The sequence below is a fragment of the Lithobates pipiens genome, unplaced genomic scaffold (genome assembly GCF_037356315.1).
Source record: "Lithobates pipiens isolate NorthernLeopardFrog02 unplaced genomic scaffold, aLitPip1_a1.2 Scaffold_18, whole genome shotgun sequence".
Classification (NCBI taxonomy): Eukaryota; Metazoa; Chordata; class Amphibia; order Anura; family Ranidae; genus Lithobates; species Lithobates pipiens.
Window position 1 is genome coordinate 417,274,061 of NW_027507758.1, and position 26,830 is coordinate 417,300,890.

The following is a 26,830-nucleotide window of genomic DNA, read 5'->3' on the forward strand; positions in this document are numbered from 1 at the left end:
GCTAAATCTATTTTAAGTTAACTTCATTGTTAAGAATTAGGACACTCCTAGCCATTATGTTAAATATAGTGACTGAAATCCTGGCTGACTCTACAGGCTTGTAAGTTGACTTACAAACCATCTGTCAACTTCTACAGTATACCGCAGCCTTGCATAATTAAGGGTGCCAAAGCACCTGCTCCCTGCATCCTGGCAGGCTTTCCGATATTGAAGTTAGCAGTTATATATGTGAATATGGACTTCATGGGATTTTCTTTGTAAATTATAGTAAAACCTTGGTTTGAGAGTAACTTGGTTTGAGAGCGTTTTTTTTTTAATACATTTTGACTTGATATAGAAGTAGCGTCATGTCACAACTGAGTATAAAAGAAAAGAGAGGTGCTGCTAAGTGTATCAATATAGTTACATTTAATGAAGGTACAACATTTAGCAACTTATATGGTTGATGATTAAAACAGACCAGTTATGCTGGGGGGGGCATGGCATGAACAGACGTGCTCACTGAGTGTGCTGCTCCATAATTCCCGGGCTCCAGGAAGACAGGTAGCGGTGGTTTGGCGGGCTCCTGACCAGCTATGGCATGTCTACACGCCGCCGCACAGCTGCACTCCCGCTCAGCGGTGGGGTAAAGAGCCAGGCGAATGGGCTCAGAGCCTACCTTATGGCGCAGAGCGTGGACTCAGGGAGTGCAGGTAAGACAGCCCCCGCCCAGGAGGGAAGGAAATTCAGCTCCCCTGATCTAAAGGGAGGAATGGGGAGGGCTGGACACGATCCCCCTGCACAGGGCTGAGGAGCAAAGGGCTTAGGAAGGGGAATTGCAGTACCCGGCAGCAGCCGTGCATCCCTAATCCCAAGGCAGAGCTGCATAAACATGGAAAGGGACCTCCCAGGAGAAGAGATAGACCCCATGGCTCACGCTGATGAAATTGTGGGCCCGGAGGGTGAATGTACTGGAGGTGACCCGAATCTTCAGGAGGTAGAGGGAATCCTAAGAGGGGTGGCTGAATCCTTGGAAAATGAAACTCTTGGTACTACAAAGCCCAGCAGTGAATCCGCAAAAATCAGCGAAGGACTTGGGATGAATCCAGAGACAGCCTTTACAGGGCAGGTGCAGTATGTTAACCCTTTGTATTGTGACCTTAATAAAGAACCAAGTGCATCTCAATCAGTGTTAATAGTGGATTGAGACTTAAAGCCCCATACACACTATCAGCTTTTCCTTCAGATTTACCAAAACCATATAATATGAGGTCAAACCTTAGGAGTTTCAATTTGTATGCAATCAGGCAGGCCCTTGCACTACACGGTTTTGGTAAATCTGAAGGAAAAACTCAGCAGAAAAACTAATAGTGTGTATGGGGCTTAAGAGAACATTTGAGAGCACTCCCTACAAAGAATGACATTCAATTACTTATAACCGCTGTTGAATTGTGCTACAAGCAGGCTGTGGAGGGGGTAAGGGAGAATATAGGGGCACTGGGACATAGAGTGGAGGAAATGGAGATGGGCCAAGATGATATGAGACAAGGAGTGGCTGATATCCAAGATATGACAAAATTCCATGAAGAAGTGCTGAACTCTCTGTTGGATCAGATGGATAATCAGGAAATAGAGATTGTAGGCAAAATATACATATAAGGGGTCTGCGTGAAATAAAACAACATTTTGAATTGCTTCCAAAGGTAATCAGTTTGTTTCAGCTAATTCTGGGGCCATCCGCATCGGATAAGATTGAAATAGATAGAGTCCATCGTGCCCTTGCCTCTACCCCCCGAAATGCCGAAAAACCAAGAGATGTTATTTGTAAAATACATAGATATTCAATGAAAGAAGCTATTATGAATGCGGTCCACAATAAATCCACGGTTGACTTTGAAGGTGCACAAATGGCTCTATTTCTATATTTATCATATATAACTCTTATGCAACGAAGAATGATTAAACCCTTGGAAGTCCTACATGCAGTTGATGTTCAATATCGCTGGGGATATCCATTCAGGGTTATAGCAACACGGAATGGGAAAGCCACAATACTTAAAACTAAAGGTGATTTAAAAAAACTTCACAGAGGTGCTGGAGCTCCCCATGGTGGATTTTCTGGATTGGAGACTAATTGTAAACCATCACTACAATGACCAGAACAATGGCAACAAGTGCCAGTTAAAGGTCAACAGAAGATCCTACCCGCTATGTCTTCTCCAAGGGCACCAAAAGTTTACCAACAGAGTCATGGCACCAATTCATAATACAAACCAGGGCCATGACTCTGTAATAAGTCGCTATGTCTGGGAGTTCCACCCCACCCTCCAGTTTTAGTCTCCTCAAAATCTCATATGCCAACCTGGGATGTTTATCTCCCCACACAAAGGTCATAAAAGCCATTCATATCTGTTTGAAGAATGTCGGTGGAGGTGTTATGGGCACGGTATGCAAGACATAAATATGTGTAGGGATTACACTAATTTTGAGCACGTTTACCCTGCCAAACCACGTCAGAGTATGACTTCTCCACTTCTGCAAATCTTTTATTATAGATACTACCAAAGGACTATAATTTAGATTATATAGGCACTTTGCATCTAAAGAAATATAAGTCCCCAAGTAGGATAAAAAAAAATAGAAACGCCAAACAAAAGAAATGTATAAGCTGGTTCTGAGTGCTCACAATATGACAACTCCTTATTTTATCCGAGAATGGGAAAGGGAGCTGGGTTATAATTTCACATCCGAACAAATTAAAAGGTTGATGGGGGCAACATACTATTACTTCAATAAGTTCTCATATATAGATGTCTTAAAAGGTTTTGGCAAGAGGGTATTGTACACCGGTTCAACTGGCTCAGCTATATCCATCGGCGGATATTGATTGCTGGAGGGGATGTAACCAAAGGGGTTAATTTCTTCACTTATGGTGGCATTGCCCAAAGATTAAAGTATTTTTGGAGGTGATAGCCCCTTTTCGGGCACAGGGCGTCTGAATTACAGCAGCAGGGGGTGTTTCTGAAGCACCATAGACTCTAATAGGCTTAAAGAAAAGTGACCTGTGAGCGCCATGCTGGGCGTTCGCAGGTCACTCAACTGTGTTAGAAAAGCTAAAGACCATTTGCTTTCCTAACACTAAAACTGCCTCTCCGCCAATCAGGTGCTTGGATCTGTTACCTTTCATCGTCAGGCGCCTATAAGGAGGAGAGGACGGGAGATGAGGATGGCAGCAGACGCATAGAGCAGTGGTCATCAACTCTGTCCTCAGGGCCCACTTACAGGCCAGGTTTTATGTATTACCTTGGGGAGATGTAGACTAGAATACTGCCATCACTGAACAGCAAATTATATCACCTGTTATGTATTTCATGTATCATCTGTTATGTATGTATGTTATGTATCTTGCAAACCTGGCCTGTTAGTAGGCCCTGAGGACAGGGTTGATGACCACTGGCATAGAGGACCCCACTCATTGCCGTCACCCGCTGCCCCACCAAGACAGGGTAAGTGCCGGGCAGATGGCGAGCGGGCAGGAGTCACACTGGGGGCATTCAAGGGCACACTGGCAGCATCTGATGGCACACTGGCAGCATCTGATGGCACACTGGCAGCGTTTGATAGGCACAGTGGCTGTTTGATGGGCACAGTGGCAGTGTTTGATGGCACAGTGGCTACAATTGATGATTATTTTTTTTTTCAAAATTTTTTTGAGCACCAGCCGCCACTGCTGAGGTGAATAGTTGTAAATGAAGCTGTGACGGAAAAAGGTTGAGAAACGCTGCCCCAGAGACTTAAGGATGTTTGAGAATTAATAAATCCACATTAAAAGCTGCTACAGAGGCCAGGAATGACTTGTTTAACAGCTCTTTTTCTACTTCTTACAAATATGTAAATAAATATTCACATTCTGGACACATGTAAATGAGTAGGTGCAGTCATGTCAAAATACTCTATTGCTGAATTTACAAAACAAAAACTTTCATTACTTTACCACTTCAGCCCCGGACCATTTTGCTGGTCAAAGACCAGACCACTTTTTGCGATTCGGCACTGCGTCGCTTTAACTGACAATTACACGGTTGTGTGACATGGCTCCCAAACAAAATTGGTGTCCTTTTTTTCCCACAAATAGAGCTTTCTTTTGGTGGTATTTGATCACCTGTGCGGTTTTTATTTTTTGTGCTATAAACAAAAATAGAGCAACAATTTTGAAAAAACGCATTATTTTTTACTTTTTGTTATAATAAATATCCCCCAAAAATATATATAAAAAAAAAAATGTTCCCTCAGTTTATGCCGAAACGTATTCTTCTACATATTTTTGGTAAAAAAAATCGCAATAAGTGATTATTGATTGGTTTGCGCAAAGTTATAGCGTTTACAAAATAGGGGATAGTTTTATGGCATTTTTATTAATCTTTTTTTTTTTTTTTACTAGTAATGCCGGCGATCAGCGATTTTTTTATTGTGATTGCGACATTATGGCGGACACATCGGACATTTTTGACACATTTTTGGACCATTGTCATTTATACAGCAATCACTGCTATATAAATGCAGTGATTCCTGTGTAAATGACACTGGTAGGGAAGGGTTTAACCAGTGGGTGGCAGTGTAGGGGTTAAGTGTTCCTAGGGGTGTGTTACTAACTGTGGGGGGCTGGGCTTTCATTTAGTAAACACTGATCTCTGCTCCAATCACATGAAGCAGAGATCAGCGTCACTAGTTGCTAGGCAGAAAGGGGAAATGCTGTTTACAATGGCATTTCTCCGTTCAGCCACCCCGTGAGACGATCGCGGGTATGCCCATGGCGATCGAGTCCGCGAGACCCGCGACCGGACTCACGGGGGTCCCGACCAGCACGCGAGCGGCCCGCCGGCGGCACGCTCGCAATGGCAGAGCAGCATTAAAGATTGGACGTACCTGTACACCAATATGCCTGCCCGTGCCATTCTGCCGACGTACATCTGTGTGCGCCGGTTGGGAACCGGTTAATATATGTAAATTCTAGCATTTTTCTTTCTTTTTTTTAAATATACTTTTGAAAGGGTTTTGTTGTATCTATTTGATAAGTGCAAAATAATACCTGTTGATAAAGTCAGAAGTCAGTGTTGTAAACTAATAATTTCTTGTACTCTTTCCACGTGTCCATTAATTAGCATTGTTCCCAGGTCTCTGTGGATTATAGAGCATGTTCCGCTGTGTTATGGAAAACGTTTAGGGGAAGCTGTTCTGTAGTCCTGTCCTAGGGTGACAATGGTGCTCCTCTGAAGGTATAGTACAGTGAGTATTGTCACCTTACATAGGAAGTGTGTCACTGGCAGGATCACTACTTGCAAGTAAAGAGAAACAAAAACCTGAAAAAGCAAACAAATGCAGCTACCACATCTTAGGGCTGGAAAGATGCATATTTGTTCCTGGGTTTAGACATACAGTATCTCACAAAAGTGAGTACATCCCACTTTTGTTGTACTCACTTTTGTTGCCAGCGGTTTCGACATTAATGGCTGTGTGTTGAGTTATTTTGAGGGGACAGCAAATTTACACTGTTATACAAGTTGTACACTAACTACTTTAGATTGTAGCAAAGTGTCATGTTCTCGCATGAAAAGATAGAAGAAAATATTTACAAAAATGTGAAGGGTGTATTCACTTTTCTGAGATACTGTAAATTAGTGTATAACCTTCTTTCTTTTCTTTTTTTCTTGTATTGTTAGGTTATTTGCCTGCATGTCTTTGCTGGAAAAGGGTTGCAACACAAGTGTGATGTTTTGATTTTCTATATACTCATAGTATATTAATGTCACCCTTTGTTTAGGTACAGAATTTAACACTACGAAGCCCACCAATACTGGAAATATCGTGTCCGCAAAGCAGTCCACCAAAAATCAGCAACCAAGACCAACCACTGGCTATGTGTCACAAGACTACTGTAACTAGTTCCAAAGCCGTACATGCTGATTCCAATGAGACATGCCGCAGAGGAGAGACCCCTGGTTCAGACTCACGCTGCACAGCCGTAACACGCACAGCAAGCTTACATCAACTGATAGCTCCAGGCATGTCTTCCTGTAAACTGAAATCTTCTTGAGCTGTTGTATAGTAGATATGTGGGTGAAATTGTCTAGTTAATATGTAATAAATCTATGCATTCTGGACATTCTAGGCATGAAGAGAACAGGAATTGTCTTTTGTTGCCTATAGCAACCAGATAGACAAAACACATCATATTCTTTGTTGTTGGCCCACCACTGCAAAAATTTAAAGCCAGCAGCTGCACGTACTGCAGCTGCTGACTTTTAATAATCATACACTTACCTGTCCTGGAGTCCAGCAATGTCGGCAGGGGTCAAGTCCTGGGTAAACAAGTGTGGGAACTCCCAACCAAGATCCCCCTCCACCAAAAAAAGATACGCTAATATGAATATATATTTCACAGAAAAACAGAAAACACCCATGCACAGTGCCCATCAGTGCACCTCACCAGTGCAGGCAGTGCCTATCAGTGCAGCCTGATCAGTGCTACCTCACCAGTGCCCATCATCAGTACAGCCTGATCAGTGCCACCTCAACAGTGCCCATCAGTGCAGCCTGATCAGTGCCACCTCACCCATGCAGACAGTGCCCATCAGTGCAGCCTGATCAGTGCCGCCTCACTCATGCAGACAGTGCCCATCAGTGCCACCTCACCAGTGCTCACCTGTGTCATCTGATCAGTGTCGCCTCACCAGTAAAGACAGTGCCACCTCACCCATGCAGACAGCGCCCATAAGTGTAGCCTAATCAGTGCCCCCTCACCAGTGCCTATCATCAGTGCAGCTTGATCAGTGCCGCCTCACCAGAAAGGTGCCAAATGTTGCAACGAGTGGAAATTCCACTTTTGGCTCGAACTCTGCTTTAACCTTATCTTAACAATGACATAAAGCAGTGCAGGCATCTTTTGTCATTCCATATGTTGTATTACATCCAATCAACCATTTAAGGGATAGCATAACATTTTCAGTATAGCCGGGCAGTGGCATTGATGAAGATACTAAGGCCTGCCAGCATCACATGTAGTGCTGTTATTACTCACTGGCTTAAAGTGGATGTAAACCCTCTCTTATACTCTTTCTTATACCCAGTGAAGTGAACAGCCTCAGATTATACATAGAGATGAAACAAATCCTCCTACATAAGTTTTACATGCAAATCGCCTGTCTTCAGCTTTATATATTCTTTAGAAAGTGCACATCCTTTTAGAGACTTTCTGTTCAGCACTGGAAGTGAAGTCTGGCCACACATTCCAGACAGCTGATTTGAGGAAAGCCCCCCCACTCCACATAGGCAGAGACTTGCAGAGCTCAGTCAAGCTCCCTGGTAATGTATTTATAGCAACTTCCCTCGATACAAAATTCAGGCTGGTTTTATCACAGTTGATGGAGAATTCGTCAGAAGTTTAACAGGCTTATAACAGAAAAACAGAGCAGGAGAAAGCCACGGGACTCAGGGGTCTCACATTGTGGGACTGTTTCATTTGACTTTATTTTTTTGGTTATTATGATTGTGAAATTTGTGTGAGTTCAAGAGGCACGGACAAAAGAACAGTGTATTATTGTGTATTATTTCTCTTATATGTTTATTTGGCACAAGAGGCTAAACACAGGTATATGTTAGAACTGATTAAATTCACAGGATCATAGCACTATTCATTTCATAGATCACTTTAACCACAAAATTGGCTGTAAAGTTTTACAAATGCTTTGGCGGGTAAAAAAGTAGTGAAGTATAAAGCAGATTTTTATGACCTCATCCAAATCCTACAAGAAGAAAAACTAGGTATGAACCAGAGTATAGGCACAGTATACAAGAAGGTTTTAACTGTGCTTTTTTTTCCATTTATTTAATTTCTTCCAAGGCTGCTGTGTTAAAATTCACATTAGAAATTAAATAAAAACTGCACAACAACCCTTTAAAAGGATAAGTTCACCTTTAGTACCACATTAGATGTTACACCCATATTCAGTAACCTGTTACTAAAGCTCCTGCCCGCACCCCAACCCGATTCCCCATAGAAACAACGGGAAAAGCATCATCTCCCTGCACCCGCTGTCATAATTCAAAACTGTACGGCCATACAGTCGCATAATTCATTTACATTGTTCTGTGAATGAATTACAACTAACATTTCCCATAGCGGGAGACAGCTTGTAGTTCTCGATGAACCGTGAGGGTGCTGGTGAGTGCTTTTGTAGTTCATTGATCTTCCTGCAGTTCAGTAACTGCTCGTATGGGAGGTACAGGCAGATGGCTTTACCGACAGTCTGCAGGAGCTTGACATTGCACCCACCGATCTGCTGAGCACGGGTGCAATGCTTTACAGGCTCCTAGAAAGCCTGTACCTGACAAACAAAAAAAAAAAAAAAATGCATTCATTATTTCTCTTTTTTAAGTGAACTTATCCTTTAAGAACACCTGACATGTATCCTTTGCCATCCATAATTGTGTGAATTTGTCTTGTGCTGATGTGTCAGTTCTCCTGTGTCTTCTTACTGGAAGTCTTTGCATATGCTTTTGTCATGTTTGTGTTGGCAACAGTTAAGTCGGCAGGTATAGACAAAAAGCTTTTTAGACAGTAGTAACAGGAGATTAGACCTTAGGCATGGTACAAGAGTCTCGTTTGTAATTAGGAATGCGTAATATTGTAATAATAAAAACATGCTTTTTCCATACATTAAAGCTTAACAAACACAGTAAAGCAGTGAAATAACGTTTTGTAGGCTACCTTTTTAGTTAAAACAGGGACAGTAAGGCTTGTCTGTTCAGCTCTTTATAAAAAAAATGTTTTTATTGAGTGTTCTATTTTTTTTTTTTTTTTTTGCAGTATCATATTCTTCAGTCCAGCCACATTCTCTAATTAAGCACCCCACAATCCAGCTACACCCAGATCCACCGAAGCTGCCGCATCATCAAATGATATTGCAACAGCAGCAGCAGATACAGCATCGACATCAGATTCAGACCATTACATTACATAACCCAACGTTAGAGTCTCCAACATCCCAGCACTGTGTGCCAATGCAGAGCCCATCATTTCTACCACTTGCCAGCAGTGCTCATTCACATCACAGTACCCCGGTACCAACTCCTCCTCCTGCATCACCCACTCTCTCCCATTCTGCCCAGCAGTCTGTGGTAGTATCTCCACCACCAGCACAGTCCCCTTGTCAGTCACCCACTATCATTATTCACCCACAGGCCCTTATTCAGCCACAGCCACCACTTCTTGTACAGTCATCTCTTCCATCGAGAGAAAATTCTCATCTAATACAGACAATGCTGCATTCGCCATCACCAGTGGCTTATCCAACCCATTCTTCATCTGCAATAACACCAGGAAGCCAGCCTGGATCATCACATCAACAAACTGTAGCAGCATCTGGGCAGCCATTAATGTCACCCATAGCACCAACCAGTCAGTCGTCACTCCAAACTCTTCCTCCATCATCGGCATCATCTCCTAATTTACCCGCGTCTCAATCTTCCCAACTGCAAGCCTTGCCGCTGCAATCTATGCAGGCAATATCCATGCAGCCTGAGATGTTAACTCCAGGCCAAGTTCTGGTGCAGAATGCTTTGCTTACTGAAGAAGAACTTCCTGCAGCAGAAGCACTTGTTCAGCTGCCATTCCAGACACTTCCCCCTCCTCAGACTGTTGCAGTCAACCTCCATATACCACCAGCACAAGTGGAGCAACCAGTGGTAAGCTTCCGGTGTGATTTTTAAAATGGAAATTTTGGCAAAACAAAAGAAAAGTATATGCTGTAGGCCCATTAGCATCAACACAGCAGTTTTTGTGTTTCTGAGTTCCCCCGTCACAAAGTTTTGATACCTGTTGATTCTGCTAGGAGATCAATTGTTTTTTTTTGCTATAATGATGACAACAGTGTTCATTCTGTGTTGAAATCACACAGAAACATAGCCAACCTGTGGACAGAGTAGTCTTAGAGGGATATGTCATTTTAATTGGACTTTAAAAAGGGTCTTAAGTCAGTTAAAAAAAGGACACGTACCTGTCCAGGAATCCAGCTCTGTCCTCTCCCAGACCGATTCTCCACCAGTCTTCGGCTCCCTGGCACCAGATGGATGTTGGAAGCCGACTGTCTCCCTGCAGCTGCACAGCTGCCTTCCCACTGTGCATGCGCCTGTCATTATGCGCTTTGTGAATGGACCCAGAGCCTCCTGGGACCTGTGATATGACTTAGCAGAATGTGGGCAGGGAGAGGGGGAGTGGAACCTCAGCTGGAATCGCCTAGTAGGAATGGGTACCTGCTCCCTAAAAAGAAAAGTTTAAAATGTTAAAGGGGGGAATTAGAAAAAAATCTAATTAACCAGCTGCTAGGGCAGTTTTCGTACTTTTTGGAAACAAAAAAAATCAGCATTTTTTGCCAGAAAGCTATTAAAATCTCCTAAACAAATATATGTTGCCTGAAAATAGAGGACTTGGCAATTGCGATTTTTGTATGTTGCTTGATAAGTTTGTCTGTTTTTCAGGAGAAAATAAATAAATAAAATAATTTTAGTGAGGTGATCGGGAAGCTCTACAGCTGCCTGGATAGCTTACATAAAAACTGGGAGCTGCTGCAGCCATGAACCTGTATACCACTAACAATTATTTAAACATACCTTGGTAGACAAGTGGGTAAATACTAACTTTAGCTGTTTTATTTATTTATTTTTGGAAAAAAACAAACATTGTAAGCACCCCTGTATTGTTTTTTTTTCTGGGCAGCTTGATCTGTGTGTAAATGCTAGGAAAATATAATTATTGCCATGTGAAAAAAAAAAAAAAATCACATATGAATACAATGCTATCATTTTGGATAATGCCCTATACAGTTCCCAGAATACAATATTTTCTATATCGTAAGCATTTAAAAACTTGAGCTCTTTTTGTGGTATGTCTCAAGTGACTAAAACAAATCCATGGCCGCAGCAGCAGCCTTGAGCTAGTGTTTATTTTTTCTTTTTTTTTACAGTCGGCTCCCAAATTATATGCACAGGGATTGCTTTCACGTTACACCCCCTAAAAAAATAATAATACCAAGATGGCGGGCAAGAGGAGTTCCGGGAACATCCATTCCCATATCCCCCCTCCTGCAAAAGTATGAACTGAAAGCACTCAGCTCTGAGTACTACCAGTTCAGAGTTGTCAATTGCTTGTTAGAAAGCAGGGTAAACAGCTGATGAAGCACAAATCTGTACTCAGTCAGGTGGAGCAAAGGGCCAGTGAAACATTTAAGATCTAACACGCCTCTGATGTCTTAGAGAATCTGTCACCTGCTCAATGCCATCTGATCACAGCAATAAAAGTATGTGACATAAAAATATATAAAAAATTTAATATAATAAAATATTAAAGATGACAATTTTTTTTTTAAAGCACCCCTTTGGCTATACACTCGCGCATTCAAATGTAAATGTAGAGTGCACACGTGTATGTACATGATTGCACCATGCATGTTACATATCACTATGCATGCTAGCGTAAGAGCACATAATTCTAGATCCCTCATTTATGGTCAATTCTAAACTGATGAGATGTAAAGGCATTTCAATTTGTTACCTATACATATAGCCAAAAAATGCTGATTTGAACATATGTGAAAAATGAAAATAAATTGCTCTGGAAAAGAAGTGGTTAAGCTTGAAGACTTGGAAAAGTAGGAAGTAACGAGTACCCGTGTCCAAAAAAATGCTAATTTAAAGGCGTTTATTGAAAGTTGCGGGGGAAAGGTTCCCCCCCTTCTTCAGGGCTATTGCTGTCTTCTATTAAATGGGAAAAGTCCCCACTCTGGATATATACAGTATTTGTGAGGTATCAGAAAGTAGAGTGACAGCTGAGGTTGCAGGTGCAACATACTTGGTGTTTGATGTTCATCACCATTATGTAATACTGGGCACAACCCACTGGAGGGGTTCCGTCCCATTGACCCACATCACCCACCCACAACCAATGACCGATACAGTTAGTCCAGTGTAGTCTCCAGCATATATGAAATGCTGCATTAAGACATTTTAATTAAAGTAAGCTGAGAATTCAGGTAAATAAATGCAGTAGGTTTTCTTTTTTGGGTGTCAACAAATACTAACATTTAAAAAGAAAGCTGATGCTTGTTATGTATTGCCTAACTGGAATGTTGTCTAGCTGATTGACATACTATATATGTACAAATGTCTACATTTTTTCACAGGTGAAAACATGTTGTGTTACATGAAGTAGTTAGCTATTTTACATCTAGAAAACTAGATATTGAGACAGGGTTTCTATTGTCTTGGGTGGTTACTTTTCTAGTTTTTAGATAAAAGTGGAATTGGGAGAATTTAGAATTTACACAAGTACCGAGAACTACTGTATATGTTCAGAATCCATAGTCAATTTTTATTAAAAAAGACTGGCTGTATGCCAAGAGTCAGCTGGGAATGGTGCCATATTCCTGCTGACTTCAGTATTTATTTTGTGTATTCACATCTTCCCTGTCTCGTTTAATCAGAATCCAGAATATATAGGATAATTGAACTATTGGTTGTCTGGAATGGACAGAATGACTCTAGCATTTCATAGTGTAATTCAATATGTGTGATTTGTGTGCCCTATCTCTCCAGGGAAAACAGTTGACGGATATTGATTCCATAATAATTGGCATGTTTGATCAGCTGCACTGTAACAAAGGAAACCAAATATTCGATTTCTTGTATCTGTAGTTTGGATACCCTAGTATTTTAATTAACTATGAACCCTCTTTCTTTCATATAGGTTTATCAAGTTGAAAATATGTGTTCAGAGGAAGTACCAATGGTGCAGCAAGACTGTGACTGTGTGGTTACACAGACCCCCACACCTCCAACACTTTCTCCCCCAGCACTTCCAGTAGGCAGCGGAGAGGAGCTTCCTGTAGATCATATCTTGCAAGGTAAGACTGTAAATATTCAGTGTCTGGAGCAGTGTTGCTTGTACCTAGTAATCAGCTGATTCAAGTTGCTCACATTAACACAATTTATTAACAGAGGTAGAAATAGACTAATGTAATAAAACAACAGTGCATTGGAAGGTTCAATTTAAAAACCAACTGCACCTAAAATATTTCCATTTTACAGACCCACTAAAGTTTTATATCTCCCAAAAACCCCAGTTATTCAATATCAATATAAAACTTTAGACTCTGCATACCTGTCATAGGCATAGCACAGCTGAAATGTGTTGACATGCTTCACCAGTGGAATTACCATAATGTAAAATAACTACATCACTGAAAAATCGATGTGGGTGAGTAAATTATGCCATTGTTCTAATTTTGTTTGAAAGGTAAAGATGCAAATTACTGCAGAGAAATCTAATTACTGGACTTCCTGAGAGTTGCTGTATTTGACATTAGCAGACGTTTAAAACCAAAGTTCAATCACATAATAAAAATATATTGTATTTATCATAATTTATTGTATTTTTAACCTTCATGTCTGCCCTGGCATCCCTTTAAATAGATCGGAACACCCCGGGAGCGGGAAGTATTGGCGATCATGTGACTATCCACTGGCTACTGATCTTTTGGCTAGACCAAGATCTGTCTTTGACAGCTTGGTCTTTTGTGCTTGGAGCGCACTCTCAACACACTAACACCAGCCATCCAGTGATGCATACAGCATGTGCGGCGTGTGGGCATTAAAGCCCACCCTTTTGCCAGTGCACACATTGATTGAGCAGTCATAAAGGGGTAAATATAAATGGTATAAGTAAGTTAATTGTTTACTCTTAGACCCCTTTCACACCACACCGCCCTTTGCGTCAGCGGTAAAACGCCGCTATTTTTAGCAGCGTTTTACCGCCGGATTTGCGGCGCATTTCGGCTGCTAGCGGGGCGCTTTTACCCCCCCGCTAGCGGCCGCGAAAGGGTTAAAACCGCCGGCAATACGCCGCAATAGTGGCGTTTTGCCGGCGGCATTACAGCGCTGCCCCATTGATTTCAATGGGGAGCAGCGGTGGAGGAGCGGTAAACACACCGCTCCTTCACCGTTCCAAAGAAGCTGCTGGCAGGACTTTTTTCTGACGTCCTGCCAGCGCACCGCTGCAGTGTGAAAGCCCTCGGGGCTTTCACACTACACACAATGGTGCAGCTTCTTTAGGGCGGATTGCAGGCGCTATTTCTAACGCTATAGCGCATGCAAAACGCCCTGGTGTGAAAGGGGTGTTAGTATTGGTGTTGTCCAAGTGGGATTCGCTGATCAGGTGCAGTCATTGGAAGCCAGCTGTCTTTCCAGGTTCAGGCAGCCAACATTTATTGGTATCTGCAGCTCCTCCCACCAGCCGCTGTAGTCTCTACTTCTGCAGCCTCCTGGGATATGTGGAGGGCTGAGGCAGCAAAAGCACACAATTCTAGCCTAGGCAAGAATTGTGGTGGGTGGGTGAGGCCAGACCTAAGAAAAAAAATAGCGAAAAAAAGTGCAGATTCAAATTGAGGAGGGTAGTGGCAGTGCACAGAGCCTTGAGTTTTGAGCCTTGCACACATGGGTCAAATATCGGGCAGCATTAGCCAGTTCAAGAGAAACTGGCCAACATTGAAAAAAGGTTTGCCGATCAACACCCGATGGCTTAGAGCACAGGCGGTGTGTGTTCTGGCTGGGGGGGGGGGGCAGTCTCCAAGTCCCCCAGTCCCCTTGTCAGAACACAATAGCTCAGCAGGGGAGATCATTGTACTAACATTGGATCGTTTGTACAGCGTCTCTTCCTGAGCTCTTCATCTGAACAAAAAAAAACCTGTTATGCCGTGTACACGCGATCGGAATTTCAGCCCGCAAAAGACCGATGAGAGTTTTTCGACGGGAAATGCGACTGGGTGTACGCTCCTTCGGACTCCTTTGGAATTCAGCCAGCAAAAGATTGAGAGCATGCTCTCAATTTTTCGGTCGGGAAAAGTTCCTATCCTAAAATGCGATCGTCTGTGGCAATTCCGAAGTACAAAATTCCTACGCATGCTCGGAAACAATTCGACGCATGCTCAGAAGCATTGAACTTAATTTTCTCAGATCGTCGTAGTGTTGTATGTCACCACGTTCTTGACGGTCGTAATTTTAGCGAACTTTTGCATGACCGTGTGTATGCAAGGCAAACTTGAGCGGAATCCCGTCGGAAAAGCTGTCATATCTTTTTCCGACGAGAAATCTAATTGTGTGTATGCGGCATTAGTGTATAACAGGCTTTAGTTGATATGGTGGGGTGAGGTTTCAATTAAATTACTTTGTTCTCCTGCAAACTGTCAGCTCAATGTGGAACCTCAATAGATGCACCTTTATGTTATGCTGAAGTTCAGTGCTGAAAGCAGACACACCTTCTCTAGGCTTCTAAAAAAAAAGAACTTGTATGAGTGTCTGATTTCAATACCGAACTGAGGCAAAAGATATGACAGCCTCTGTGGAAGATTTCAGCTTACACTGCTCAGAGAGGAAAATAATACAAATAAATAATCTCCTATAGAACTATACAAAAGTCTCTCAATTTCCAAAAAGTAAGGCTACATTATTATAGAAATTCAAGAATGGAGATGCAGATTATTCCAAATGCCAGTGACTGGTTCTCTTTAACTGCAGTAGGGAAAAGTGAAGTCTTTAACCTGGCTATGTTGTCTGCAGGAGGATCTGGATCACTGAATAAAAAAATATTTTGGCAGCTAAAACAACCTTGTTAGGCTGTTTGCCTGGAGTTCAGTGTTAGCCAGATGTCCAAAACTGTAAGATCAGGTGGTTTTAGTTGACCTTTAACAATTCAGAATGCAATAAAAAAATGGAGTAATGCAGTAATTTGTGGCAATTAGAAATCAATTTAATGGCGCATTGAGGAACAGAGGATTCAGAGATGATTGGTTTGTACTATCCACTACAATTGGTTTATACTTCATGCCTTGGTTTCTTGCTAGTGTCCTAGGAAGATGGATGTTTTTTTCTTTGCTGGAACCCATTTTACTTTGCAGGAATGAGATAGAGGGCATTTTGGTGATTTACATAGCTCTGGACTGGTACAGGGAGATGCAGTACCACAATCTGTTTGGGTTCTAGCAGGGAAAGCAGCTTTCATCCCAGAGGGAGGAATCGTGACCTTCTTGCAATCAAGTCTGGATCAGCAATTGGCCCTGACTATGACCAAGAGTCAGGTCTTGGCGTTTGCATTGTTTTTTCAGAGACTGATCCTTTTATTTATTTAAGGCCTTTGTACAGGCTGTCCCTTATATAACTACTGCTGTGCACACACCCGTGTCTTTGTGGGATTTTAATTTGGTTCTCCCAGCACTACAGAAACTGTTTTTAGAATCTACCAGGGATATTCCCCTTTACACATTCCCAGGCTTGTTTTCCTTGTCTTCATCACCTCTGCAAGACACATATGTGAACTAGCAGCTTTATCCCATAAAGAACATTTTCTGATCTGAAACAAGGACAAGGTGGTATTAAGACTCAGAGCCACCTTCCTTTCTAAGATGGTTTTGACCTTTAATCTCAACCAGGACATTGTGCTTCTTTTCCGCTTTCCAGCCACAGTACATCAGGAGGAGATTTTCTTTCATTGTCTGGATGTAGTTCAAGCTGTGCCCATCTACCTCACACCTACTCATTTCTTTAGAAAGTCTGTCTTTGTCTTTCTTCATAGTTCCCACAAAGGGGAGTCCAAGTGTTCCAACTTTTCTCAGTGGCTTAAACAGCTCATATTGTGGTGCCCAATCTTGTGGTCTTAGGGACTGGGTAGCACTCTTTCCTACTCTTTTCTACTGTCAAAGCACAGTCTACTAGATCTGTGATCTTTTTGGGCTTTTTGGCTCCAGGCAACTGTTTGCCAGATTTGCCAGGCTGCCATCTGGTATTCTGTTCACACGTTCTCTAAGTCTTACCATGTAGATGTTCAGGTTTCATCTGATGCCAGCTTTGGGTGTGAGGCCCTTAGTTAGGCCAGCTCTTTAACAGCAGGCATCCCCTAGTTTATTCTGTTATTTAAACTTGGGCCTGTTAGAGTTTTGTTTGCTGTGTTGCCCACCCCTCAGTTGGACTGCTTTTGGATGTCCAAATTACCCCTTAATCCTTTGTCCCTCAAAGAACAATAAATACAAATTGGATTTTTTTATTCACCATAAAATTATTTTCTTAGTGTTCCCTGAGAGACACAGGCCCTACTCCTCTGTGTTTACAGTCTTGTTCTCAAGACTGCTTGTTACAAGATAATGCATGCTGTAAGTGTAAGGGGTTCTATGAGGCTGGTCAGATTGTTTTTGTTTGCCGGTGTCCAAACCCTCTTGTAGGCAGCAGTATAACTGGGCTGGTGTGTACTTTGGTAATCTCAAACATTGGCCTGCTTTTTGTTTTTTAGAAGAATCTTTTTTGCTTGTAGCTCTAAATACTACTCATTTTTGACCACTAAATACATTTGGGGGCTTGGGTGGTGTCTGTATAGGGTATGTGAGTAATGTTTATCTTGTACAAGAGATATTTCTGAAAAAACTGTGACCATAGAATAAGTACTGTGCTGTGCCCTCAGGGCTGTGAAATTTGCTGGTGGTGGTATAAAAACAGTTAAATATATAACACTTTGGAGGGCGATAACAATGTTTCTCTTGCTGAGGCTACTTGTTTGTGAACCTACTCTGGGTAGGTTGATGGACTGGCAACAAGTTACTTGTGATTAGTCTTGTCTGCCCATACCACTAAGAATATGCTGGCTCAACGACAGCATATATATATTTTTTTTAAAATACCTTTTATTGAGTTTTCATATGAAAAAAAGGGTTACATAATAAAGCCTCTGGGCATACCCCAGCTTAAACAACATACATTGTAATAGTCTTATTATTTCTAATATATTCTATTGAAACAACTCCAACCTTAAACTTCTCGTGTCATCAAATTGGAAGGATACAGGAAGGATAATGGATCTTATACTTCAGGTGACCACTTCAGGGAGAGAGGCTGAGGTTGAGGATAACGCATCTAGGTGTACCTTCAGATAACAGCAAAATTAGGTCTTCGCCGCAACAAGACATTTAGTTAAAGTTAACAAACAAAGGGCTCCAGATCCTAGGGGGTGTTATTTACTAAAGGCAAATCCACTTTGCACTACAAGTGCACTTGGAAGTGCAGTCGCTTTAGATCTGAGGGGGACATTCAAGGAAAATAAAAAACAGCATTTTAGCTTGCACATGATTGGATGATAAAATCAGCAGAGCTTCCCCTCATTTCATATCTTCTCCTCTCATCTACAGTGACTGCACTTTCAAGTGCACTTGCAGTGCAAAGTGGATTTTCTTTTAGTAAATCAACCCCATTGTGTTGCAGTCGTGATGTCTGATTCTAACCACTCGTGCTGAATTTTGTCAAACTTACCTGGGCAGCATCTCGCGAAATAGGCCGCTTTGTATAATGGCACTGCTAAGTTGATCAAGATTTCTATGAATTCAAAGTGGGTACCTCTTTTTCTTTTTTTTCCATTTTATGAGTAAAGCCTTCCTAGCATAAAATAGTAGGAGTCCTATTAGAGTTCTGGTTGCTCGACGGCGGGCCAGGGAGCCCACCAGATCCAGCAAGCAGATCGACACATTCAGGGGAGCATGGATCATGGGCAAAGTTTCAATGAATTTTGTGACCTCCATACAAAAAGACTGGATCCTGGGACAGGACCATAACATATGATAGAACTCAGCATCTGCTATACCACAATTCCAACAGTTGAAGGAGGAATATGGGTAAATTTTGGATAATCTTCAGGGTGACAAACCCTGTGAATCAGTTTAAATTGTATCAAACGATTTCTGACGGAGATAAGTTGTAGAAAAGGATACTCCCAGACGTCTTCCCAGTCTTTTGAATCTAGATCAGGGATCTCTCCCTGCCACTTAGAGAACAAATCCTCCAGACCAGAATGGACTGAGGGTAATAAAGCTTTGTAAATGATAGAGGTGGTTTTGACCAGAGGGATATCCCCTAATGTGGATTCAAGGTTGGACTGAAGGAGAAGCACTGGGGTGGATCCAGATTGGATAGTGAAGGCATGGCGAATTTTAATAAATCGAAAGAATTGGCGATTAGAAAGCCCACATTTCTCCTTAAAGGAATCAAAAGATAGAAGGGTGCCACTAATACAGATATGCTCCAGTTTTTTGATATCTCTGGCAGCCTGGAACCCTGGGACTGGAACAGTCAGAAACTCTGATAAATGTGGGTTGGGCTACAGGGGGGTGTCTGGAGACCTAGTGTGAGGGTCCCCTTGTAATTTACTCACCAATAGTTGCCAAGCCCTGATCACAGCCTTCATGGAAAGTGTGAGAGGAAAGGGGGCCCTGACACCCCTATATAAAGCATTTCTCAGCGCCTCTTAGGAACCGAGGTGTGCGGCCTCAAGGACTACAGCAGCATTGGTATCCTCTGAGGCTTTCCAGTTATGGGCGTGTGATAGTAGTGCAGCAAAGAAATATTTCTGAAGAACCGGTCAGGCTAGACTACCCTCTGTCCGGGGCCTTTTGAGTATAGATCTATTTATTCTGGGGGGTTAGACTTCCACAGAAAGGAGGTTATAGTGGAATCACATTTTTGAAAGAAGGATTTGGGGATCTAAATTGGGGAGTCTCTTGGAGCATAAAGAAAAATTGTGAGGAATTTCATTTTGAGTAGGTTTATCCTGCCTATGAGGGATAATGGCAGGTTATTCCAAGCTCAAAGTTTTAGTTTGAGTTGGGTGAGTAAGGGGTATAGATTTAATTTAGCAAGGTCATAGACTCTAGGGGTAATGTTAATGCCCAAATATTAGATAGAGGAGGTCCAGGTCAGTGAGACAGAGGGGTCTGCATGAAGTTTTGCCTGAGAGTCAGTAGGTAGTGCTTGAGATTTGTCCCAATTGACTCTCAGCCCAGATAATTCAGAAAATTCAGAAATAATATTCAGAGCAGCACGGAGGGAGGGTCCTGGGTCACTGATAAAAAGCATGAGGTCATCCACATATAGAGCGAGTTTTTCAGTGATAGAGCCTACTTTAACCACCTTCAGACCGGACCATTTTGCTGGTAAATGACCAGAGGTCTTTTTATAATTTGGCACTGCGCTGCTTTAACTGGTAATTGCGCGGTCATGCAATGTTGTACCCAAACAAAATTTGCGTCCTTTTCTTCCCACAAATAGAGCTTTCTTTTGATGGTATTTGATTGCCTCTGCGATTTTTATTTTTTGCGATATAAACGTAAAAAGACCGCAAATTTTGAAAAAAAATGATATTTTCTACTTTTTGTTATTAGAAAAATCCAATAAACTCAATTTTAGTCATACATTTAGGCCAAAATGTATTCAGCCACATGTCTTTGGTAAAAAAAAAGTCAATAATTGTATATTTATTGGTTTGCGCAAAAGTTGTCACATCTACAAACTAAGGTACGTTTTCTGGAATTTACGCAGCTTTTAGTTTACGACTGCCTATCTCATTTCTTGAGGTGCTAAAATGGCAGGGCAGTACAAAACCCCCCCAAATGACCCCATTTTGGAAAGTAGACACCCTGAGGAAATTGATAAGTGGCATGTTGAGCCCATTGAATATTTTATTTTTTTGCCTCAAGCGATTGAATAATTTTTTTTTTTTTACACAAAGTTGTCACTAAATGATATATTGCTCACACATGCTATGGGCATATGTGAAATGACACCCCAAAATAAATTCTGCTGCTTCTCCTGAGTATGGGGATACCACATATGTGGGACTTTTTGGGAGCCTAGCCGCGTACGGGGCCCCGAAAACCAAGCACCGCCTTCAGGCTTTCTAAGGGCGTAAATTTTTGATTTCACGCCTCACTACCTATTACAGTTTTGAAGGCCATAAAATGCCAAGATGGCACAAAACCCCCACAAATGACCCCATTTTAGAAAGCAGACACCCCAAGCTATTTGCTGAGAGGCATGTTGAGTCCATGGAATATTTTATATTTTGCCACAAGTTGCGGGAAAATTACAAACTTTTTTTTTTTTTTTTTTTTTTTCACAAAGTTGTCACTAAATGATATATTGCTCACGCATGCCATGGGCATATGTGAAATGACACCCCAAAATAAATTCTGCTGCTTCTCCTGAGTACGGGGATACCACATATGTGGGACTTTTTGGGAGCCTAGCCGCGTACGGGGCCCCGAAAACCAAGCACCGCCTTCAGGCTTTCTAAGGGCGTTACAGTTTTGAAGGCCATAAAATGCCAAGATGGCACAAACCCCCCCCCAAATGACCCCATTTTGGAAAGTAGACACCCCTAAATTTAGGGGTACACTAGTGAGACTAGGTAATAAATGGCGGGTGCCCTGAAACTATAAAAAAAATAACTAACCAATCAGCGTCACCTGTAACAGTTATATGGTGATCACTGGTGAAAGGGTTAACTAGGGGGCAATCAGGGGGCTTTATGCGGTAGTATATGGGGGTCCCTGGCGCTATAAAAAGCTGCGGCGAACCTAAATACCTACCTGCCTAACTAGCGTCACCTGTGACACTAATACAGCGATCAGAAAAACGATCGCTTATTAGGCTGGGTTCACACTGGAGCGATGCGGGAACGCCACGAATCCGCGGCGGGTTCCCGCATCGCATGCCTCCCGGCGGCAGTTCACACTGCCCTATGCGAACTGCTGGGAGTGTCAGTGAAATGTTAATGACACCCCCAGATCAGTTCGCATATCGCAGTGCGATCTGCAAACTCGGATCGCATGGTGTGAACACCCATGCGATCCGATTCTGCTGCGGACCAAAAAAAGGGTCCCGTGCGAGTTTGCGGCGGGTGCGGCGGGTGCGACACGAATTCAGCCATACTATCTGTATGGCTGAACTCGAATCGCACAGAGATCGGATGTGATTTGCACTGCAGTGCAGTGCGAATCACATCCGTTCTCATAAACCGCTGCAATGTGAACCCAGCCTTAGTGACACTGGCGACGGGGGGTGATCACGGGGTTAAACCTTTATTGGGGGGGTTAGGGGGGTACCTTAGAACTAAAGGGGGCTAACCCTAACTGCCCTAACAGTTATTACAGTCACAAATGACACCTGCCGGGTGATCAGGGGGTTAAACCTTTATTAGGTAATAAATGGCGGGTGCCCTGAAACTATAAAAAAATAACTAACCAACCAGCGTCACCTGTAACAGTTATATGGTGATCACTGGTGAAAGGGTTAACTAGGGGGCAATCAGGGGGCTTTATGCGGTAGTATATGGGGGTCCCTGGCACTATAAAAAGCTGCGGCGAACCTAAATACCTACCTGCCTAACTAGCGTCACCTGTGACACTAATACGGCGATTAGAAAAATGATCGCTTATTAGGCTGGGTTCACACTGGAGCGATGCGGAAACGCCACGAATCCGCGGCGGGTTCCCGCATCGCATGCCTCCCGGCGGCAGTTCACACTGCCCTATGCGAACTGCTGGGAGTGTCAGTGAAATGTTACTGACACCCCCAGATCAGTTCGCATATCGCAGTGCGATCTGCAAACTCGGATCGCATGGTGTGAACACCCATGCAATCCGATTCTGCTGCGGGCCAAAAAAAGGGTCCCGTGCGAATTTGCGGCGGGTGCGGCGGGTGTGGCGGGTGCGGCGAATGGCTGAACTCGAATCGCACAGAGATCGGATGTGATTTGCACTGCAGTGCGGTGCGAATCACATTCGTTCTCATAAACCGCTGCAATGTGAACCCTGCCTTAGTGACACTGGCGACGGGGGGTGATCACGGGGTTAAACCTTTATTGGGGGGGTTAGGGGGGCACATTAGAACTAAAGGGGGCTAACCCTAACTGCCCTAACAGTTATTACAGTCACAAATGACACCAATGCAAAAAAAAATAAATAAAAGCAATTGGTGTCACTGTGACTGGGGGGGCAGGGGTAATTGGGGGGTGATCGGGGGGTAAAGGGGGGGTGTGAGTGTGCCTGGCATGTTCTACTGTGTAGTGTAGTGCTTGTGCAACTCACCGATGCTCTCTCCTCGGTGCCGGAACGAAAACTACCGACACGGAGGAGAGAATACATCACTTCCTCTCCTGTGTTTACATTACAGGAGAGGAAGTGATGTCACCGGACAATTTCATTCGCCGGGAGCGATCGCGAGGGGGTGGCCATGAATGAATGGCCGTCCCCTCGTCCGGGATCGCTCCCGAACGAATACCGACCGCCGAAGGCACCGGGCGGGGGCCCGATCGAGCCCCCGACCCGCGGGAGGCAAGGGACGTACATGTAAGCCCTTATGCCTGCCCGTGCCATTCTGCCGACGTACATCGGCGTGCGGCGGTCGGCAAGTGGTTAACCTCCCTGATATGATTATTTCAGATTTTTGGTGCTGAAAGCGGTACAATTATTTTGTATGGAAATTTAGCGTTTTATATTGTAAGCCTGTAATTCTTAGGAATAGCTCACTTAAATCTGTCCAAACCAGAGTCTAGTAGACATCCTGGGTATGATAAAATTTGAAAAACAAAATCATAAATTAAAATATAATAAATAACTATAAAGAATTATACCAAATAATAATATAATAATAATAAAAATGATTCAATAATGTAATCAAATCAAAAACACTGCAATTTGCTCAGTTGCAGAATTGTCACTGTCATTACTTTTCAGTATTTGATGACGGATCTCCCCACAAATCACTATCGCTCAATTCTGCGAGTGATGCTAATTTATTATCGCTGTTTTTTAGTCTAAAACCACTTTTGATGTAAAAGGGACAGTTTTGGTTGCTATGGACAATATACAGTTTCCAGGCAGAAAGAACAGTTTTTATAATATAAAACTGCATGCAGGACACTGGGCAGACCACTAGGGACAAAAGGGATGTGAAATAATTACATACAGCAATGTAATCTGTAAGATTACATCATACTTTATGTAATGTGTGCATTTTACTTTTTGAATTTGGCGGCATTCTCTGTGCCCGTGCGTTGCAACACTCGCAGGGAACGGAGCTCGGCTCCGTGATCGAGCAGAGGACGAGCCGCTCGCACACTGGGGGGGACATCGCTGGATCCAGGGGATAAGGTAAGTATACTCATCCTGGATTCAGCAATGCGATCCCAAGTCTGGCTCGTGGTTACCGCTAATGGTACTGAATTTTCACCCCGAGCCAGACTCGTGAATACTGCCAGGGGGGTTAATGACCTTTACGGAGCCTAGGTTCCTCAAGGCCGTAGCCAGGGGTTCCAAAATGGGGAGAGGGCACACCCCTGCCTAGTACCTCTCTCTACTGGAAAATGATCAGACAGCAGGCTCCTTAATTTGATTTGCGCTGTTGGGGATTTGTATAACCACTTAAGCCCTGGACCAATTGTCAGCCTAAGGACCAGAGGTCTTTTTACAATTTCGCACTGCACTGCTTTAACTGGTAATTCCGCGGTCATGCAATGTTGTACCCAAACGAAATTTGCGTCCTTTTCTTCACACAAATAGAGCTTTCTTTTGATGTTATTTGATTGCCTCTGCAATTTTTATTTTTTACGATATAAAAGGAAAAAGAAAAGATATTTTCTAATTTTTGTTATAAGAAAAATCGAATAAACTAAATTATAGTCATATATTTAGGCCAAAATGTATTCAGCCACATGTCTTTAGTAAAAAAAAATGTCAATAAGCGTATATTTATTGGTTTGCGCAAAAGTTATAGCGTCTACAAACTAGAGTACATTTTCTGAAATTTACACAGCTTTTAATTTATGACTGCCTATCTCATTTCTTGAGGTGCTAAAATGGCAGGGCAGTACAAACCCCCCCCCCCCAAATGACCCCGTTTTGGAAAGTAGACACCCCAAGGAAATTGCTGAGGGGTATGGGCTCACCGTTGAATATTTTTTTTTTTTTTGTCCCAAATGATTGAATAACACAAAAAAAAAAAAAAAATTTACAAAAAGTTGTCACTAAATGATATATTGCTCACACATGCCATAGTTATATGTGGAATTGCACCCCAACATATATTCTGCTGCTTCTGAGTACGGGGATACCACATATGTGGGACTTTTTGGGGGTCTATCCGTGTACGGCACCCCGAAAACCAATCACTGCCTTCAGGATTTCTAAGGGTGCAAATTTTTGATTTCACTCCTCACTACCTATCACAGTTTCGAAGGCCATAAAATGCCAAAATAGCACAAAACCCCCCCAAATGACCCCATTTTGGAAAGTAGATACCCCAAGGAAATTGCTGAGGGGCATGTTGAGCCCATTGAATATTTTTTTTTTGTCCCAAGTGATTGAATAATGACACACAAAAAAAAAAAAGTTTACAAAAAGTTGTCACTAAATGATATATTTCTCACACATGCCATAGTTATATGTAAAATTGCACCCCAAAATATATTCTTCTGCTTCTCCTGAGTACGAGGATACCACATATGTGGGACTTTTTGGGAGTCTAGCTGCGTACGGCACCCCGAAAACCAATCACTGCCTTCAGGATTTCTAAGGGTGCAAATTTTTGATTTCACTCTTTGCTACCTATCACAGTTTCGAAGGCCATAAAATGCCAAAATAGCACAAAACCCCCCCAAATGACCCCATTTTGGAAAGTAGACACCCCAAGCTATTTACTGAGAGGCATGTTGAGTCCATGATATTTTGCCACAAGTTGCGGGAATATTACAAACTTTTTTTTTTTTTGCACAAAGTTGTCACTAAATGATATATTGCTCACACATGCTATGGGCATAAGTGAAATTACACCCCAAAATAAATTCTGCTGCTTCTCCCGAGTACGGGGATACCACATGTGGGGGACTTTTTGGGAGCCTAGCCGATTACGGGACCCCGAAAACCAAGCACCGCCTTCAGGATTTAAATATAAAACACTACCAAAAAAAACTGTTAGCGATCGCAGGGATCAGGCCTGACTCTGTGAACGCTGCAGTTATGTGTTTAGTGTTTTATAAGTGACAGTGATCGATCGATACTGCACTTGGGTGGGCTGGGCGCAGGGGAAAAACGCAGGTGCTAGCAGGTATCTGGGCTGATCCCGCTAACTATGCGTTTTTTTGGAACCCTAAACTGCTGGGGACGCTAGTATAGATCTGATCAGATCAGATATTGATCTGTTCAGATACTATACCCCTACGGGAGGTGTATGCTTTGGGTGTGGGTGTTAGCGGTACTGGCACTAACCTAGCGCTCCCCTGGGGCGACGCAGACTCTGACCCTAAAACCTAACTGATATCACCCGCCGGGTGATCAGGGGGTTAAAACTTTATTGGGTAATAAATGGTGGGTGCCCTGATGCTATAAAAAGCAAACTAACTAACCAGAGTCACCCGTAACACTTATACGGTGATCACTGGTGAAAGGGTTAACTAGGGGCAATCAGGGGGTTAAAATCTTTATTAGGTAGTATATGGGGGTCCCTGACGCTATATAAAAACCTGACGGGGAACCTAAATAACTAACTGGCTAACCAGCGTCACCAGTGACACTTATACGGTGATCGCTGGTGAAAGGGTTAACTCTAGGGGCAATCAGGGGGTTAAAATCTTTATTGGGTAGTATATGGGGGTACCTAACGCTATAAAAACCTGGTGGTGAACATAAAAAATAACTAGCTACCTAGCGGCACCAGTGACACTAATGAAGCGATCAGAAAAACGATTGCTTAGTGACACTGGCAAAAGGGGGTGAAAGGGTTACCTGGGGGCAATCGGGGTTAAAACCTTTATTAGGGGGGGTAGGGGGCTACCCTGGACCTAACACTAACTGCCCTGACATTTTTACTGTCATAACTGATACTAAATGCAGTGATCAGTAAATAAATGATCACTGCAATCAGTGACACTGTGACT

At 42.7% G+C, this 26,830-nt stretch overlaps 1 protein-coding gene across 1 annotated transcript in view; it reads left to right on the plus strand.

The window, feature by feature from the left end:
• PHC3 (polyhomeotic homolog 3) overlaps positions 1–26,830 on the plus strand; it is a 134,660-nt gene that overhangs the window by 65,165 nt on the left and 42,665 nt on the right. Inside the window, exons 8-10 of the mRNA XM_077488006.1 lie at positions 5,801–6,041; positions 8,846–9,723; positions 12,779–12,935. Of these exons, the coding sequence (XP_077344132.1) occupies positions 5,801–6,041; positions 8,846–9,723; positions 12,779–12,935 (1,276 nt within the window). The remainder of the gene's footprint in view (positions 1–5,800; positions 6,042–8,845; positions 9,724–12,778; positions 12,936–26,830) is intronic.